Below are 19,622 nucleotides of genomic sequence, written 5' to 3' on the forward strand. Positions count from 1 at the left end.
GGGACGCAGCCTAGCTCTGATGTTGAACTTGAGATGCTCTCCGTCCTTTAAGCTCTTCCACAGCCACATGAAACATGTCTGAAAGATACATGAATGTGTATGATGAGTCAGTTTTAATGCGATCACACAATTTACCCCTGCTGTATGTGTCTGTGTGGGCATTGCATGTGTTTAGTTGTGTGACGGCAAAAAATGTGTGTCTGTGTCGTCTGTGTGTGTATATGTGTGTGCGTGCGTGCGTGCGTGCGTGCGTGCGTGTGCGGTTGTATCAGTTTGTATGTGTGTGTGTTTGCCTTTGGGGAGCTCTTAACCATGTGTGTCTGGAAGCATGTACGTCTCCTCCATTATAATGAGACCTGCTTCTTCATTCACCTCCAGTCATTTTAGGTGTCAGTGTTTAGACATGACCTGAATCACAGAGCAGCGCCAGGAAGTCATTGGATGGCTTTGAAATGGGTTTGCCCCTGATACAATCTCTGAGGCAGGTTAACTTAAAAAAAAAGTGCCTTACAGGGTGCTAAAATGGCTTCTCAGTGAATGAGACAAGAAAGCAGCAGCTTCTCACCTTGCCGTCACGATATGGTGTGAATTGAACAAGCAGATATTACAACACAACATTAATTTCCTTTCTTCTGCACATTACTTCCTGAGGATGGTGAATCTGATGAAAGTAATAACTCTTGGGACCTAGCCATGCTCTGACACGTTTATCGAGGAATAGATTGCCTCACATTCAAACAGGCTCATTCCACAACATTCACCCCCCCCTCCTCCCCCCACCCCCCTCCTCACTAAGGAAAATGATGCAGCCAGAGCGCAACAGCGATGCTATTTGTTTGGATCAAAGGTGAAATCGTACATTATCATAATGTGAACAAGTACTACAGCATGTTCAGTAGTATAATGATTAAAGATTGTATTTGTGTCTGTCCTTGGCAATACATGTAATACCTTGTACTCAATCTTAAACACACAGAGGCCTACACACAGCAAACAACTAAACCCACTAGACAATAATCCAGCGCCATGGCAACTATGTAATCCTGTTTATTTTGAAGTAGCGCTCAGGGCGAGATAATGCTTCCACAGTAGATTATACATATTCAATAGCTCTCTTTGGCGACTGTGTACCCGTGGGATGTGTCCCGTCATTATTGGCACTCTCGCTCTCACTTCGCGTGCCAGTAACCCCTTGTGCTTCTCTCCCGGCAGCTGCAACTAAAGAGTTCTCCTCTGACTCTTCATTTTTGTAATATTTTTTTTTATTTTGATGATTTACCGCAGTTGAAAGTTCCAGTGTGGTTGCGTGGTACACTTTGAGAGCGAGGACCAGGCATCAAAGCGTAAACTGTATGCAAATTGATGGCATTATTTGCCAGCTAGCCTCATAATAGGATACTTGATGGGTTGAATAAATTGTAGTTACGCGGAACCTGCCGGTTTGGCTTGGTGCCAGGAAAACAAAGGTGACATGCAGAGGAAGCTGCACTCCCCTCCCGGTATGTTTTCCTTAAGTTAGTTAACATCAGGGAGCTCTTGGAAAGAAAAGAAAGAAATAAAGATAAAAACCTAACAGCACTCATCAAGAACTACAATCTCTGCTTCTCAAGGTGCCTCTGAGATTTAACGCTTTACATGGTAGCTACGTATAAACCTTTGGATGTTCTGCACCAGTAGCTTCAAAGCACTTATTTGAAGTTTTCTTAAACTACTGAGTGTCAGAGTTGGAGTGGGAAGATGTTTGGTGTATGTCAAAGCAACCAGTGCTTCCATATTTTATTAATGTCCTGTTCTTCTTTTGCTCTGTTCCTGCTAATTTTGCTCACAGCAGAAAATGCAAAAGGAAAAGCAAAAAGCACAGTGAGAGAAATACTTTTTTGACTTGCAAAAAAACGTTTCACTTTTGGATGAAAGGGTAACTTTTCTCTTGAAGATAGATCCATAACATGTAACAACATCGGTGATGTAGTGAAGGTAGTGTTGATGTAGTATTGTCGCATAAATAAATAAGAATCATCCTAAATGGGTCAAATCAAATCAAATTGTATTTATCACATGCACCGAATACACTTTTAAAAAGAAATGCTTGCTTACAAACCTTTCCCAAAGATGTAGAGTTAAAAAATAATAACAAATAAAATAGTAACTAACACAGGAGGAATGAAATGGAGTTATGGAGCTATATACAGGCAGTACCAGTACTAGATCAATATGCAGATGTACGAGGTATTTCAGGTAAATATGTACATGAAGGCAGGGTAAAGTCCAGATAGGCATCCAGATAGATAATAATGAGTAAAATAAAGAACAGGGTGGCAGGAGCAAATGGTGTATATGTGTATGTGTTGTGTCGGTATGCGCGTCTGCGTATGCAGTGTATGTGAATGTGTGAGGGTTTTGTGTGGGAGTGACAGTGTAGTGTGTGTGAGTGACTGTGTATACTGTATGGTGTGTATATAAAGTCTAGTGAATGTGGGTAGGGTCAGTGCAAGATAGGGTCAGTGCAGATAGTTTGGGAACCATTAATTTACTATTTAGCAGTCTGGCTATTTAGCAGTCGTATGGCTTGGGGTAGAAACTGTCTCGGAGCCTGTTGGTCCGAGAGCCAATGCTCCGGTACCATTTCCCAGACGGTAGCAGAGTGAACAGTCTATGGCTTGGGTGACTGGAGTCTTTTTTCGACCTTCTTCTGACACCGCCTGATATTGTCATCATGGCGGAGGTGTTGTTGCCTACCCTCACCACCTGGGGCCGACCCGTCAGGAAGTCCAGGACCAGTTGCAGAGGGAGGGGTTCAGTCCAAGGGTCCTTAACTTGGTGATTAGCTTGGAGGGAACTATGGTGTTGAACACTTAGCTGTAGTCTATGAAAAGCATTCTGACATAGTTATATCCCCTCTTGTCCAGGTGGGAGAAGTACAATTGAGATTGCAGATATCATGGCATATGTCAAGTGCAAACAAGTACTTGGGCACACATGTAGTCACATAAACCATTAACACCCTGTCAAGGGGTGAGTGTAGCTGGTGCATAGAAGTCAGGCGCAGGAGAGCAGAGATGAGTGGACAAAGCACTTTACTTAGACAATCATTTGCACAGAACGCAACCGCGTCACAAAACAAATGCCCAACGAACAAGTGAGTCAGCACAAAGTACAAAAACCCAAGTACAAAGTACAGGCTGCCACAAAGCACAGGTATAAAACAAAACCTGGCGCAAACCAGCCGGAAGCATGCCAACCTCAACAATAAACAATTTCCCACACAGACATGGGGGGAACAGAGGGTTAAATACACGACAAGTAATGAGGGAAATGTAAACCAGGTGTGTGGGAAAACAAGACAAAACAAATGGGAAATGAAAGGTGGATCAGCGATGGCTAGAAGACGGGTGACGTCGACCGCCAAACGCCACCCGAACAAGGAGAGGAACCGACTTCGGCGGAAGTCGTGACACACCCATCCTGATTTCACCCGTCTGAATAAAGCCAGTTTTATTTTAGTAACAAACTGACAGGAGTCATCTGGTGGTGACAAGTAATTATACTGAATGACAATCATAATCAAAAACCTTACGTCAGCAGTATTATATGAATAAATGCTACTGAAAAAAATGTACTGTCTCTCAAGCTTATGGAGAAGTTATGACTAGTAGTGTAGTGGTGCCTGGAGAAGTGGGTATACTCTAATTTGCCAAAAACGTCACTGACGGGCCGCCAGAAGAAGGAAAGGTACCCTGTGTGAAATTTTTTATAAAAAACATTACCATACACTCTGAATGACCTAAAACGCTAAATCCAATATTGGTCTTTCACAGTCAGGCCAACCCAAGCTGTACTCTGCAAGTAGGCCTACTATTGAAATCAATAAATGAGGCTGTCAACTGAGTCAGAAATTCACAGGTTTAAGATCTTTTTTTTTTTTTAAGAAACAAAAATGTATCAATTGGATGTCTATAACAATGCTTAAACCACATCAGGAGACCACTTTGGAGGTCTGGAAAAAATTGAAGAAATATTGATTTTTGATTGTAGTAATCCTTTAATTAAAGTGTGCAGGCACCTAGCACTGTTGTTTGGTTAGCTGTTTCTGTAGCACATGAGATGAAGTTTGCAAAACAAATGGCTATAGGATTTTATTTCACCTTTATTTAACCAGGTAAGCTAGTTGAGAACAATTTCTCATTTACAACTGCGACCTGGCCAAAATAAAGCAATTTACAATTTAGCAGATGAACATTGGAGTGATAGATGAGCAGATGATGATGAGCAGATGATGGTGTGTAAGTAGTGAAACTGGTGTGCAAAAGAGAAGCAAAGTAAATAAAAACAATATGGGGATGAGGTAGGTAGATTGGGTGGGCTATTTACAGATGGACTATGTACAGCTGCAGCGATCGGTTAGCTGCTCAGATAGCTGATGTTTAAAGTTAGTGAGGGAAATGTAAGTCTCCATCTTCAGCAATTTTTGCAATTCGTTACAGTCACTGGCAGCAGAAAACTGGAAGGAAAGGCGGCCAAAGGAGGTATTGGCTTTGGGGATGACCAGTGAGATATACCTGCTGGAGTGCGTGCTACGGGTGGGTGTTGTTATCGTGACCAGTGAGCTGAGATAAGGCGGAGATTTACCTAGCTTAGACTTATAGATGACCTGGAGCCAGTGGGTCTGGCGACAAATATGTAGCGAGGGCCAGCCGACTAGAGCATACAGGTTGCAGTGGTGGGTGGAATAAGGCACTTTTGTAACAAAACGGATGGCACTGTGATAGACTACATCCAATTTGCTGAGTAGAGTATTGGAAGCTATTTTGTAGATGACATCGCCGAAGTCGAGGATCGGTAGGACAGTCAGTTTTACTAGGGTAATTTTGGCAGCGTGAGTGAAGGAGGCTTTTTTGCGAAATAGAAAGCCAATTCTAGATTTGATTTTGGATTGGAGATGTTTAATATGAGTCTGGAAGGAGAGTTTACAGTCTAGCCAGACACCTAGGTATTTGTAGTTGTCCACGTATTGTACGTCAGAACCGTCCAGAGTAGTGATGCTAGTCGGGCAGGCGGGTGCGGGCAGTGAACAGGTGAAAAGCATGCATTTGGTTTTGCTAGCGTTTAAGAGCAGTTGGAGGCCACGGAAGGAGTGTTGTATGGAATTGAAGCTCGTTTGGAGGTTACATTTTTACATGTTACATTTTAGTCATTTAGCAGACGTTCTTATCAAGAGTGACTTACAGTAGTTAAAATCATACATTTCATTAAAAAAAAATCCGTACTGGTCCCCCGTGGGAATCGAACCCACAACCCTGGCGTTGCAAACACCATGCACTACCAACTGAGCCACACGGGACCAGGTTAGTTAACACAGTGTCCAAAGAAGGGCCAGATGTATACAGAATGGTGTCGTCTGCGTAGAGATGGACCCGGGAATCACCCGCAGCAAGAGCGAAATCATTGAAATATACAGAGAAAAGAGTCGGTCCAAGAATTGAACCCTGTGGTACCACCATAGAGACTGCCAGAGGTCCGGACAACAGGCCCTCTGATTTGACACACTGAAATCTGTCTGCGAAGTAGTTGGTGAACCAGGCGAGGCAGTCATTTGAGAATCCAAATCTATTGAGTCTGCCGATAAGAATACGGTGATTGACAGAGTCGAAAGCCTTGGCCAGGTCGATGAAGACGGCTGCACAGTACTGTATTTTATCGATGGCGGTTATGATATCGTTTAGTACCTTGAGCATGGCTGAGATGCACCCATGACCAGCTCGGAAACCGGATTGCACAGCGGAGACGGTACGGTGGGATTCGAAATGGTCAGTGATCTGTTTATTAACTTTGCTTTCGAAGACTTTAGAAAGGCAGGGCAGGATGGATATAGATCTATAACAGTTTGGGTCTAGAGTGTCACCCCCTTTGAAGAGGGGGATGACCGCGCCAGCTTTCCAATCTTTTGGGATCTCGGACGATACGATAGAGAGTTTGAACAGACTGGTAATAGGGGTTGCAACAATGGCGGCGGATAATTCTAGAAAGAGAGGGTCCAGATTGTCTAGCCCAGTTGATTTGTACGGGTTCAGGTTTTGCAGCTCTTTCAGAACATCTGCGATCTGGATTTGGGTGAAGGAGAAGCTGGGGAGGCTCGGCCAAGTAGCTGCGGGGGGTGTGGAGTTGTTGGCCGGGGTTGGGGTAGCCAGGAGGAAAGCATGGCCAGCCGTAGAGAAATGCTTATTGACATTTTCGATTATCATGGATTTATCAGTGATGACCGTGTTGCCTAGCCTCAGTGCAGTGGGCAGCTGGGAGGAGGTGTTCTTTTTCTCCATGGACCTTACAGTGTCCCAAAACGTTTTGGAGTTCGAGCTACAGGATGCACATTTTTGTTTGAAAAAGCTAGCCTTTGCTTTCCTGAATGACTGTGTGTATTGGTTCCTGACTTCCCTGAACTGTTGCATATCGTGGGGACTGTTCGATGCTATTGCAGTCCGCCACAGGATGTTTTTGTGCTGGTCAAGGGCAGTCAGGTCTGGAGTGAACCAAGGGCTATATCTGTTCTTAGTTCTACATTTTTTGAAAGGGGCATGCTTTTTTAAGATGGTGAGGAAATAACTTTTAAAGAACGACCAGGCATCCTCTACTGACGGGATGAGGTCAATATCCTTCCAGGATACCCGGGCCAGGTTGATTAGAAAGGCCTGCTCGCAGAAGTGTTTTAGGGAGCATTTGACAGTGATGAGGGGTGGTCGTTTGACCGCGGACCCATAGCGGATGCAGGCAATGAGGCAGTGATTGCTGAGATCCTGATTGAAAACAGCAGAGGTGTATTTGGAGGGCAAGTTGGTCAGGATAATATCTATGAGGGTGCCCATGTTTACGGATGAATTGTTGTACATGGTGGTTTCCTTGATAATGTGTGTGAGATTGAGGGCATCTAGTTTAGATTATAGGACTGCTGGGGTGTTAAGCATATCCCAGTTTAGGTCACCTAACAGAACTAACTCTGAAGATAGATGGGGGGGCAGTCAATTCACATATGGTGTCCAGGGCACAGCTAGGAGCTGAGGGGGGTCTATAACAGGCGGCAACAGTAAGAGACTTATTTCTGGAGAGATTAATTTTTAAAATTAGAAGCTCGAACTGTTTGGGCATAAACCTGGATAGTATGACAGAACTTTGCAAGCTATCTCTGGAGTAGATTGCAACTCCTCCCCCTTTGACAGTTCTATCTTGACGGAAAATGTTGCAGTTGGGTATGGAAATCGCAGAATTTTTGGTGGCCTTCCTAAACCAGGTTTCAGACAATACAAGGACATCAGGGTTGGCGGAGTGTGCTAAAGCAGTGAGTAAAACAAACTTAGGGAGAAGGCTTCTGATGTTCAATTCAATCAATTGAATTTGCCACAGTTGGTCTCCAACTCAAGGATGATCAATGGAAACAGGATGCACCTGAGCTCAATTTTGAGTCTCTTTACCAAATGGGCTGAATACATAAGTAAGTAAGGTATTCCTGTTTTTTTAATCTAAATATATATTAGCAAACATTTTTAAAAACCAGTTTATTTTATCCATTTTAGAATAAGGCTGTAATCTAACAAAATGGGAAAAGGTGAAGTGGTCTGAATACCTTCCGAATGCACTGTATGTTCTGTATATGATGGTTTGTATAGACATTATGGACAGTATATGAATAGAAAAGGTGTGTACAGCAGTAGTTATATTGACTAAAATTGTCACTACTCCCGCTCTCCCTCCCTAGCGCTCGAAGGCGCCAGGCTCCCCAGCATTCCGCACCCCTGCCACCATCATTACGCACACCTGCCTTCCCTCGTCACGGGCATCAGCAAATTATTGGACTCACCTGTACTCAATCACCTGTTTATTACCTCCCCTATATTTGTCAGTTCCCCAGCTCTGTCCCCGCTGCTGCACTGATTGTTGTTTGTCATTGTGTACCCATGTGCTGATGCTGTTTGTGGCTTGTTCTTTGTCTGTCCCTCATTAAATGTTCTACTCAACGTACCTGCTTCTCGACTCCAGTGTCGGTCCTTACAAGAATACAGTATACACAGTACTGGTCAAAAGTTTGGACACACCTACTCAGTCAAGGGCTTTTTTTTATTTTTACTATTTTCTACATTGTAGAATAATAGTGAAGAAATCAAAACTATGAAATAACACACATGGAATCATGTCATAACCAAAAAAGTGTTAAACAAATCAAAATATATTTTAGATTTTAGAGTAGCCACCCTTTGCCTTGCTGACAGCTTTGCACACTCTTGGCATTTTCTCAACAAGCTTCATGAGGAATACTTTTCCTGTCACAGGCGTCGAAAGGATTACTATGGCAAAATGACCCTTCTCACTGGTCAGGACGTGACAGTACCCCCGCTGAAGGTGCAGACCCCGACTGCACCCCAAACAAAAAAAAACACAAAAACAACCCCAAACCTAAAGGGAGGGAAGGGAGGGTGGCCACCGTCTACGATGGTTCCTGTGCTACACCCAACCCTTCCGCCAATCCTCCAGCTATGGAGGTGGCTCTGGCTCTGGGCGTAGCCCTCGTTCTGTGCTGCCGACCACCGCTGGAGACTCTGGGCTGCAGAACGTTGCTGAAGACTCTGGGCTGCAGACCGTTGCTGAAGACTCTGGGCTGCAGACCGTCGCTGGAGGCACCGGGCTGCAGACCTTCGCTGGAGGCCCTGGGCTGAGAGGCGTCGCTGGAGGCCCCGGGCTGAGAGGCGTTGCTGGAGGCCTCGTGCTGAGAGGCGTCGCTGGAGGCCCCGGGCTGAGGAGTGTAGCTGGATGCTCCGGGCTGAGGAGCGTAGCCAGTGGCTTCGGGCTGAGGAGCGTCGCCGTAGGTTCCGTGCCTTGGATAATCACTGGAGGCTTTGTGCCTTGGATAATCACTGGAGGCTTTGTGCCATAGATCATCACAGGAGGCTTTGTGCCATGGATAATGAAAGGAGGCTTCCTACGGGGAGCTGGAACCGGTCTCACCAGACTGGGGAGACGCACAGGAGACTGGGTGCGCAGAGCAGGCACAGGGCACACTGGGCTGTGGAGGCGCACCGGAGGTCTGGCACAGGCGGAGCGCTGGCACAGGGCAAACTGGGCTGTGCTGGGGAATGAGGGCTGCTGTGCGTAGAGCAGGCGCAGGATAAACTGGGCCGAGGAGACGCACTGGCGGCCAGATGCGTTGAGCCGGTGCACTTCTTCCTGGCTGCCGGCCAACTCTCGCCTGGCAACGCTGCGGAGCCCGTACCGACCGCACCGGACTGTGCGTGCGGATGGGCGAGAGTGCGCTTTACCCCGTAATGCATTTCTCGCCCCTCTGCACGCCCGCTCCGCAGTGCCCTCTCCGCCAGCACCATTTCCCGGAATCTCGCGTCGAACTCAGCGCTTGACTCCCTCATTGGCTCCGGTTTGCTCCACGGCTCTCTCCTGTACGCCCAGGAAGTCAGGTCAGGGCTCCCCCCTGACCTAACCAAACTACCCGTATGCCCCCCCAAATTATTTTGCCTCCTCTTGCTGTTCCAGCCGTTCCTCCCAGTAACGCCGTTCCGCCTTCGCTGTCTCTATCTCCTCCGGCGGGCGGCGATACTCTCCCAGCCTTGTCCACGGTCCTTTCCCATCCAGGATTTCCTCCCAGGTCCACGACTCGACGTACCTCCTCCCACGCTGCTTGGTCTTCTTATGGTGGGTGTTTCTGTCACAGGCGTCGAAAGGATTAGACCAAGACGCAGCGTGGATAGTGCTCATTCTTAATTTATTATATGAGAACACTTAAACAAAATAACCAAATGACCGACAGTTCCGTCAGGTACAGCAGCTAAACGGAAAACAAACACCCACAAGACCCAAAGAAAAACAGGCTGCCTAAGTATGGCTTCCAATCAGAGACAACGAAAGACACCTGCCTCTGATTGGAAACCATACTCGGCCACACATGGAAAATGAATCATAGAAACAGAAAACTAGAACAAATTCCCCTAGAAACAAACCAACTCCAAAACACACAAAACAACACCCCTGCTACGCCCTGACCATTCTACTATGGCAAAATGACCCTTCTCACTGGTCAGGACGTGACATTTCCAGTCTTGAAGGAGTTCCCACAAATGCTGAGCTCTTGTTGGCTGCTTTTCTTTCACTCTGCGGTCCATCTCATCCCAAACCATCTCAATTGGGTTGAGGTCGGGGGATTGTGTAGGCCGGGTCATCTGATGCAGCACTTCATCATTCTCCTTCTTGGTCAAATAGCCCATACACAGCCTGGAGGTGTGTTTTTTTTATCATTGTCCTGTTGAAAAACAAATTATAGTCCCACTAAGCGCAAACCAGAAGTGATGGTGTCTCACTGCAGAATGCTGTGGTAGCCATGCTGGTTAAGTGTGCCTTGAATTCTAAATAAATCACTGACAGTGTCACCAGCAAAGCACCCCCACACCATCACACCTCCTCCTCCATGCTTCATGGTGGGAACCATAATGCGTTTGATTGGCTCTAATGCATTAAGAAGGAAAGAAATTCCACAAATTAACTTCTAACTAGGCACACCTGTTAATTGAAATGCATTCCAGGTCACTACCTCATGAAGCTGGTGGACAGAATTCCAAGCATGTGCAATGCTGTCATCAAGGCAAAGGGTGGCTAGTTTGAAGAATCTCAATTATATAATATATTTAGATTTGTTTAACACTTTTTTTGGTTACCACATGATTCCATATGTTATTTCATAGTTTTGATGTCTTCACTTTTATTTTTACAATGTAGAAAATAGCCGAATGAGTAAGTGTGTCCAAACTTTTGACTCGTACTGTACTGTACATATGAAGTAGGTTAAATAGTATGTAAACGTTATTAAAGTGACCAGTGTTCAATGACTATGTTCATTGGTCAGCAGTCTGATGCACGGTTGAGTACCGGGTGGTAGCTAGTAAAAGGGACAAAATTTCAGGGCAGGGTACTGGGCGGGGGCCGGTTAGTGGTGAAAGAGTAGTTTTTCGATCTCTCGGTCTCATCTTTGATGCACCTGTACTGTCTCTACGCCTTCTAGATGGTAGCGGGCTGAACAGGTCGTGACTCAGGGGGCCAAGCCAAATTTCTTCAGCCTCCTGAGTTTGAAGAGGCCCTGTTGCGTCTTCTTCACCACACTGTCTGTGTTGACCATTTGTCAGTGATGTGTACGCCGACAAACTTAAAGCTTTTCACCCTCTCCACTGCAGCCCTGTCGATGTGGATGGAGGCGGGCTCCCTCTGCTGTCTCCTGAAGTCCACAATCAGCTCTTTTGTTTTGTTGACGTTGAGGGAGAGGTTATTTTCTTGGCACCACTCTTCCAGGGCCCTCATCTCCTCCCTGTAGGCTGTCTCGTTGTTTTTGGTAATCAGGCCTACCACTGTTGTGTCGTCTGAAAACTTGAGTTGGAGACGTGCGTGGCCACTCAGTCAAGGGAGAACAGGGAGGGGGCTGAGCATGCACCATTGTTGCAGAGGGCAGGGTTCTAAAGTAGTGTCCCAGACAGTATGACTACTAAGGTAGTGTTAGTCTGGTGTTTCAGACAACATGACTACTAAGGTAGTGTTAGTCTGGTGTTTCAGACAACATGACTGCTAAGGTAGTATTAGTCTGGTGTTTCAGACAACATGACTACTAAGGTAGTATTAGTCTGGTGTTTCAGACAACATGACTGCTAAGGTAGTGTTAGTCTGGTGTTTCAGACAACATGACTGCTAAGGTAGTATCAGTCTGGTGTTTCAGACAACATGACTATTAACCTCTCTAGGGTATGTGGGACGAAATCGTCCCACCTACTCAACAGCCAGTGGAATCCCATGGCGCGATATTCAAATACCTTAGAAATGCTATTACTTCAATTTCTCAAACATATGACTATTTTACACCATTTTAAAGACAAGACTCTCATTAATCTAACCACACTGTCCGATTTCAAAAAGGCTTTACAACGAAAGCAAAACATTAGATTATGTCAGCAGAGTATCCAGACAGAAATAATCAGACACCCATTTTTCAAGCTAGCATATAATGTCACATAAACCCAAACCACAGCTAAATGCAGCACTAACCTTTGATGACCTTCATCAGATGACACTCCTAGGACATTATGTTATACAATACATGCATGTTTTATTCAATCAAGTTCATATTTATATAAAAAAACAGCTTTTTACATTAGCATGTGACGTTCAGAACTAGCATACCCACCGCAAACCTCCGGTGAATTTACTAAATTACTCACGATAAACGTTCACAAAAAACATAACAATTATTTTAAGAATTATAGATACAGACCTCCTTTATGCAATCGCTATGTCCGATTTTAAAATAGCTTTTCGGCAAAAGCACATTTTGCAATATTCTGAGTAGATAGCTCGCCATCACGGGCTAGCTATTTTGACACCCACCAAGTTTGGCCCTCACCAAATTCAGATTTACTATAAGAAAAATTGGATTACCTTTGCTGTTCTTCGTCAGAATGCACTCCCAGGACTTCTACTTCAATAACAAATGTTGGTTTGGTTCAAAATAATCCATAGTTATGTTCAAATATCCTCTGTTTTGTTCGTGCGTTCAAGACACTATCCGAAGGGTGATGAAGGGTGACGCGCCCGACGCGTTTCGTGACAAAAAAATTCTAAATATTCCATTACCGTACTTCGAAGCATGTCAACCGCTGTTTAAAATCAATTTTTATGCGATTTTTCTCGTAAAAAAGCGATAATATTCCAACTGGGAAACCCTGTTTTCGTTCAAAGACGAAAAAATAAAAACATGGTGTCGGCTCGTGCACGCGACCCCAGTCTCATTGTTCTCTGATCGACCACTATCCAAATGCGCTACTGTTTTTCAGCCTGGGACACCAGAGTCATCATTCACCGTTCTGCCGCCTTCTGAGAGCCTATGGGAGCCGTAGGAAGTGTCACGTTACAGCAGAGATCCTCAGTTTTCAATAAAGAGAGTGTAGAAGGCCAAGAAATGGTCAGAGAGGGCACTTCCTGTAAGGAATCTTCTCAGGTTTTTGCCTGCCATATGAGTTCTGTTATACTCACAGACACCATTCAAACAGTTTTAGAAACTTTAGGGTGTTTTCTATGCAAATCAAACAATTATATGCATATTCTAGTTTCTGGGCAGTAGTAATAACCAGATTAAATCGTGAACGTTTTTTATCCGGCCGTGCATATACTGCCCCCTACCCTAGAGAGGCTAAGGTAGTATTAGTCTGGTGTTTCAGACAACATGACTACTAAGGTAGTGTTAGTCTGGTGTTTCAGACAACATGCCTGCTAAGGTAGTATTAGTCTGGTGTTTCAGACAACATGACTTCTGAGTTAGTCTGGTGTTTCAGACAACATGACTACTAAGGTAGTATTAGTCTGGTGTTTCAGACAGTATGACTACTAAGGTAGTATTAGTCTGGTGTTTCAGACAACATGACTGCTAAGGTAGTGTTAGTCTGGTGTTTCAGACAACATGACTACTGAGTTAGTCTGGTATTTCAGACAACATGACTACTAAGGTAGTATTAGTTTGGTGTTTCAGACAGTATGACTACTAAGGTAGTATTAGTCTGGTGTTTCAGACAACATGACTACTAAGGTAGTATTAGTCTGGTGTTTCAGACAACATGACTGCTAAGGTAGTGTTGGTCTGGTCTTTCAGACAACATGACTACTAAGGTAGTATTAGTCTGGTGTTTCAGACAACATGACTGCTAAGGTAGTGTTAGTCTGGTGTTTCAGACAACATGACTACTGAGTTAGTCTGGTGTTTCGGACAACATGACTACTAAGGTAGTGTTAGTCTGGTGTTTCAGATAACATGACTACCTAGGTAGTATTAGTCTGGTGTTTCAGACAACATGACTACTGAGGTAGTATTAGTCTGGTGTTTCAGACAACATGACTTCTAAAGTAGTGTTAGTCTGGTGTTTCAGACAACATGACTTCTAAAGTAGTGTTAGTCTGATGTTCCAGTCCCAGATAACATCACTACTAAGGTAGCAGTAGCGGTAGTGGTGTTGAGAGGCAGTGCTCAGCCAGTTAGGCAGCAGCAGGTTCTGCGTCGTTCGGCTCACTGACCTTGGACTGATTGGCATTTTCTTCCCCTCCCTGAGAGAGTTAGGAGCAGAATAGCCTCTCCAGTTGCCCTAAGAGAAATGTACAAGCATTCCAACAGCCTGAAGGGTTCTTGACAGTGTTTCATGGCTTTTTCTCTTTGATTGGAAATCCACTTTAGGCTGAGTGTCCTGCCTGCACTGGCAGGACTGCCTGGCGGAACTTTAAGGGCCCTTTTTAGTGGGATGCGGACTCCTTGACTGGCAGACTGATCAGCTGACAGTCAAAAACAGACATTCTCCGACCTTGGACTCACTTGTGGCTGTGGGAAAATATTTTCAAAGCTAGCCCTGTGGACTGAGGTTGCCTGAAAACAAGCTCACTCACTCTGGGCAAACATTTTGAAGCCTTGGGGGCATGACTTTGATCACTGCCTTCACTGTGTATTAGGTTGGAGCTGAGTTTAACAAATCAACCCATGTGTTCTTGCTATTTTCCTAGACGGACCTGCAGCCAGTGTCTCTTTCTCACTCTTTCTCTCTCTCACCCCATCCTCCCTCTTTATCTCTCTTCTTATCTTCCACCCACACTCTCCTTGTCTAAATGCATTTGTGGATTAGAAACATGGTGCTGCTTACAGAATGATTTGTGTGACTGTATGTGCATGGATATGTATGTTTGCAAAGGAATGAAACGAAGGAGGGTGGAATGGAGAGAGCGAGAAAGAGTGAGCTGGGTGGAGTAGCAGTGAGAGTATGTTGCCCCTAGCCTGGCTGGAAATCAAAGGCAGGCAAGGAGAACCTGGTCAAAGTGGAGCAGCTGATTTGATGTGCATAGCAGGGTGGCTTTGAACCGAGTCACAGAACTCCCTAATAAAAGTTGCATTACACTCTGGCTCATTTTCTAAAGATCAACATCCTACAGCCAAGAAAATTGGATGCAATCAGCTTCAACTACATCCTCCCGTAGCAATCTCTCTCTCCATGGCAGGCCTTAACTTCAGGGTGAGAGCTTTTCTCACTCACGCTGAGATTACACCAAATAGTCACTATCTCGCTCTTGTGCTGTCCGTCTGAATCGTCTAGGTGTTATTCTAATGTAATGGACAAGCATATCTGCACTCTTTGGCCATGTGAACATAAAGGGCTTTCATGTGAGACCGTTATGATCCAGATGGATTAAATTCACATGAATTCTCTACGTAGAACACTGTCCTTTCTACTGTCCCATTTGGACCCAACAGTCCGGCTAGGTCAACTGTACAGCAACAGGCACTTTGTTTACAAAACTCAACATGGCAATCAATGTTCTAGTGGAAATTGTATTTTGGACAATATTACATCCATCACACATTGTTATGTATACATTTTAGCAACATGTCTATGAAGAAACCACCTATTCTGAAGTTCTGTCGGATGACGTCCCAGGTCAGGATCACTCAGAATACTTTCACAGTCAAAAAACGGGTCTCTAGCAGATCAATTTACATCCCTTTTTCCTAATGTGACTGCCCCTACCGGATGTCTTAATACTATATGTTACTGTCTAGATATGGTTCACGATTCCTTTATTTTATGTCAGAAATTATGGATGGGGTCCATAAAACGTATCATGTTGTGTCCGTCCAAAATGTTTTTTACTGATATTCACATGGCAGACAATGAAACTGAAATACATGGATATTACAATACATTAACAATAATACATTCACATTGAAATCACAAGTGAAATTCATGACAATGTGTACATTCAGGGGACTCTGAGGGGCCATACTTGTGAACACTAGAAAAAGCTCAAGGTCAAGTTTAAGCATCAACCAATCAGACAAGCATCAGAAGCATGAGGAAAACGCAGGGAAATTCTTGACATTTGGAAAATAATGAACAAGTGGAAGGGCATGACCGGTATTGTCCTGCTCAGTGTCTAAGGTTCTGGGATATTGCACACTCTCTGCAAATTCAAGACTCTCAAAAGGTTGAAGTTTGCTGTGAAAAGTCTTGAATTACAGTACCAGTCAAAAGTTTAGACACACCAGGGTTTTTTTTCTACATTATAGAGTAATAGTGAAAACATCAAAACTATGAAATAACACATATGGAATCATGTAGTAACCAAAGAAGTGTTAAACAAATGAAAATATATTTTATATTTGAGATTCTTCAAAGTAGCCACACTTTGTCTTGATGACAGCTTTGCACACTCTCAAACAGCTTCACCTGGAATGCTTCTTTTATTTTTTTAAGGAGTTCCCACATACGCTGAGTGGAAGCACTTATTTACTCAAGTGTTTCCAATATTTTGGCAGTTACCTGTACAACATTATAGCCTACTTATCATATGTGTTTTATGAAAACCTAACATACAGTCAAAGCACATACAGTGGGGGAAAAAAGTATTTGATCCCCTGCTGATTTTGTACGTTTGCCCACTGACAAAGAAAGGATCAGTCTATCATTTTAATGGTAGGTTTATTTGAACAGTGAGAGACAGAATAACAACAAAATATCCAGAAAAACACATGTCAGAAATGTTATAAATTGATTTGCATTTTAATGAGGGAAATAAGTATTTGACCCCCTCTCAATCAGAAAGATTTCTGGCTCCCAGGTGTCTTTTATACAGGTAACGAGCTGAGATTAGGAGCACACTCTTAAAGGGAGTGCTCCTAACCGCAGCTTGTTACCTGTAAAAAAGACACCTGTCCACAGAAGCAATCAATCAATCAGATTCCAAACTCTCAACCATGGCAAAGACCAAAGAGCTCTCCAAGGATGTCAGGGACAAGATTGTAGACCTACACAAGGCTGGAATGGGCTACAAGACCATCGCCAAGCAGCTTGGTGAGAAGGTGACAACAGTTGGTGCGATTATGTGCAAATGGAAGAAACACAAAAGAACTGTCAATCTCCCTCCGCCTGGGGCTCCATGCAAGATCTCACCTCGTGGAGTTGCAATGATCATGAGAACAGTGAGGAATCAGCCCAGAACTACACGGGAGGATCTTGTCAATGATCTCAAGGCAGCTGGGACCATAGTCACCAAGAAAACAATTGGTAACACACTACGCCGTGAAGGACTGAAATCCTGCAGCGCCCGCAAGGTCCCCCTGCTCAAGAATACATATACATGCCCGTCTGAAGTTTGCCAATGAACATCTAAATGACTCAGAGGACAACTGGTGAAAGTGTTGTGGTCAGATGAGACCAAAATGGAGCTCTCTGACATCAATTCAACTCGCCGTGTTTGGAGGAGGAGGAATGCTGCCTATGACCCCAAGAACACCATCTCCACCGTCAAACATGGAGGTGGAAACATTATGCCTTGGGGGTGTTTTTCTGCTAAGGGGACAGGACAACTTCACAGCATCAAAGGGACGATGGACGGGCCATGTATCATCAAATATTGGGTGAGAACCTCCTTCCCTCAGCCAGGGCATTGAAAATGGGTCGTGGATGGGTATTCCAGCATGACCATGACCCAAAACACACGGCCAAGGCAACAAAGGAGTGGCTCAAGAAGAAGCACATTAAGGTCCTGGAGTGGCCTAGCCAGTCTCCAGACCTTAATCCCATAGAAAATCTGTGGAGGGAGCTGAAGGTTCGAGTTACCAAACGTCAGCCTCGAAACCTTAATGACTCGGAGAAGATCTGCAAAGAGGAGTGGGACAAAATCCCTCCTGAGATGTGTGCAAACCTGGTGGCCAACTACAAGAAACGTCTGACCTCTGTGATTGCCAAAAAGGGTTTTGCCACCAAGTACTAAGTCATGTTTTGCAGAGGGGTCAAATACTTATTTCCCTCATTAAAATGCAAATCATTTTATAACATTTGTTGACATGCGTTTTTCTTGATTTTTTTGTTATTCTGTCTCTCACTGTTCAAATAAACCTACTATTAAAATTATAGACTGATCATTTCTTTGTAAGTGGGCAAACGTACAAAATCAGCACGGGATCAAATACTTTTTTCCCCCACTGTAAGAATATTCAAACTACTCTACAATAGCAACAGCATTTTAACAGAACACAAATAGCATTCAGGCCATATGAGCTCATGTCAACTGGAAATGTAATTCATGAGACAGATTAACCCAGAGGGCAGCACTGGATAGAATGGGTGTCAAATATTTTATTGAGTCTTTGCTGAAGGGATTGAAATGGCTGGCACTTATTCCACATGCGAGCACAATGATCTGCGAGTTACAAGGATAAATTAGGCACATTTGTAACAGGCTTCAATAAAGGTAAGGCTGAAGCTCTACAGATCCATCATGGAGCTACGGTTGTCTTTCCCAAGAAGAGGCTCCCCTCTCCCTCCCCTCTGCAGTGCAAAGTAAAGGTTTTGCATTAATACAGAGAACAAACAGATGTGCCTTAGTCCTGACTGGCCTGTCTGCCTGGCTGGGGAAATACACACTTTACATAGAGCATACATTTGTCTCTTTATGAAAATGCAAAAGATGGAAGAAAACGATATTATATTGTCGAGTTGCACTGGAAAGTCTGCCTTTGTGGGTCGTAATATGTTGTCATGTGTGGAAATTTGTATACCTGACACCACAAATTAAGTTCCCTTGGAGAAATGTAATTATTATATTTTCTCATGCACAACCATACATGCCATTTGGCTGACATTTTTCTTTTGTCTCTCGTCCTGGTCTTGTTTTCAGGTGGTGAGGTTCCGTATACCACCCTGGCCACGAGGATGATGATGGGGGTATGGTGGCTCTTTGCTTTGATCGTCATCTCCTCCTACACGGCCAACCTGGCTGCCTTCCTCACCATCAGCCGCATCGAGAACTCCATCCAGTAAGTAACTGACACACACCGCTCAGGGTGAAGTTTCCCCTAGGTACACATCTAGGATCAGCTTTCCCTCCCCCAATCCTAACCTTAACCATTATTGAGGACAATTTAAAACTGACCCAAGATCAGCTTCTAGGAGCAACTTCATCCTTCACCCACAAAACCTCTGTCTTCATGTTTTAGTGAAACCTGTCACACTGTACCAGAAACAGTTTACAAGCCCAGGTTGAGAAAATGAAGTGGGGGAAATACTTTACATTTTAATTGGGACTAGACTATTGGTTCCAAATTAGTGTGGTTTATTCAATCCACATGCTAGAAATACATTGTGTTATGAATTTGTGGTACAGTACATTCGTACATGTTTGTGAAATTGACATTCAACTGAGGACCTTATGTCAAGACTTTCAGACAGTAAGTGTGTGCATTGTGTCTTCTGGCTAGTTCTCATTGTAGCAATTATTATGGAAGAACATGCTGATGCACAAGACAGACACACATACAGTAGGTTTACCTGTACCCAGACACATACATTTAAGATTAGGGAGGACAATAATTGGTTTATGAGCATGGCCTTATTTCTATTACAACCTAGCATACGAATGAACGTTTACAGCGTAGGTGCACAGGTTGAGAGAAAAATGTGAGTAATCAAGGTGACAGACAGAGACACATTCAATACCGCCTTGCACACTCTTGTCTGCATCTAGCTGATCGAGGATGTAATCATTAGTCCAAACAGTAGCAAACA

At 44.2% G+C, this 19,622-nt stretch overlaps 1 protein-coding gene across 3 annotated transcripts in view; it reads left to right on the top strand.

Moving 5' to 3' along the window:
- The window catches only part of LOC106580171 (glutamate receptor ionotropic, delta-2), a 605,308-nt gene that overhangs the window by 505,049 nt on the left and 80,637 nt on the right, over nt 1-19,622 (top strand). For all 3 annotated transcript variants that reach the window (XR_001322822.2, XM_045704300.1, XM_014160933.2), the window contains exon 12: nt 18,736-18,874. Coding sequence is in view for 2 of the 3 variants with exons in the window: in XM_045704300.1 (XP_045560256.1) it covers nt 18,736-18,874 (139 nt within the window). In the remaining variant the exon portion in view is untranslated. The remainder of the gene's footprint in view (nt 1-18,735; nt 18,875-19,622) is intronic.

This window comes from Salmo salar, chromosome ssa20 (assembly GCF_905237065.1).
Source record: "Salmo salar chromosome ssa20, Ssal_v3.1, whole genome shotgun sequence".
NCBI lineage: Eukaryota > Metazoa > Chordata > Actinopteri > Salmoniformes > Salmonidae > Salmo > Salmo salar.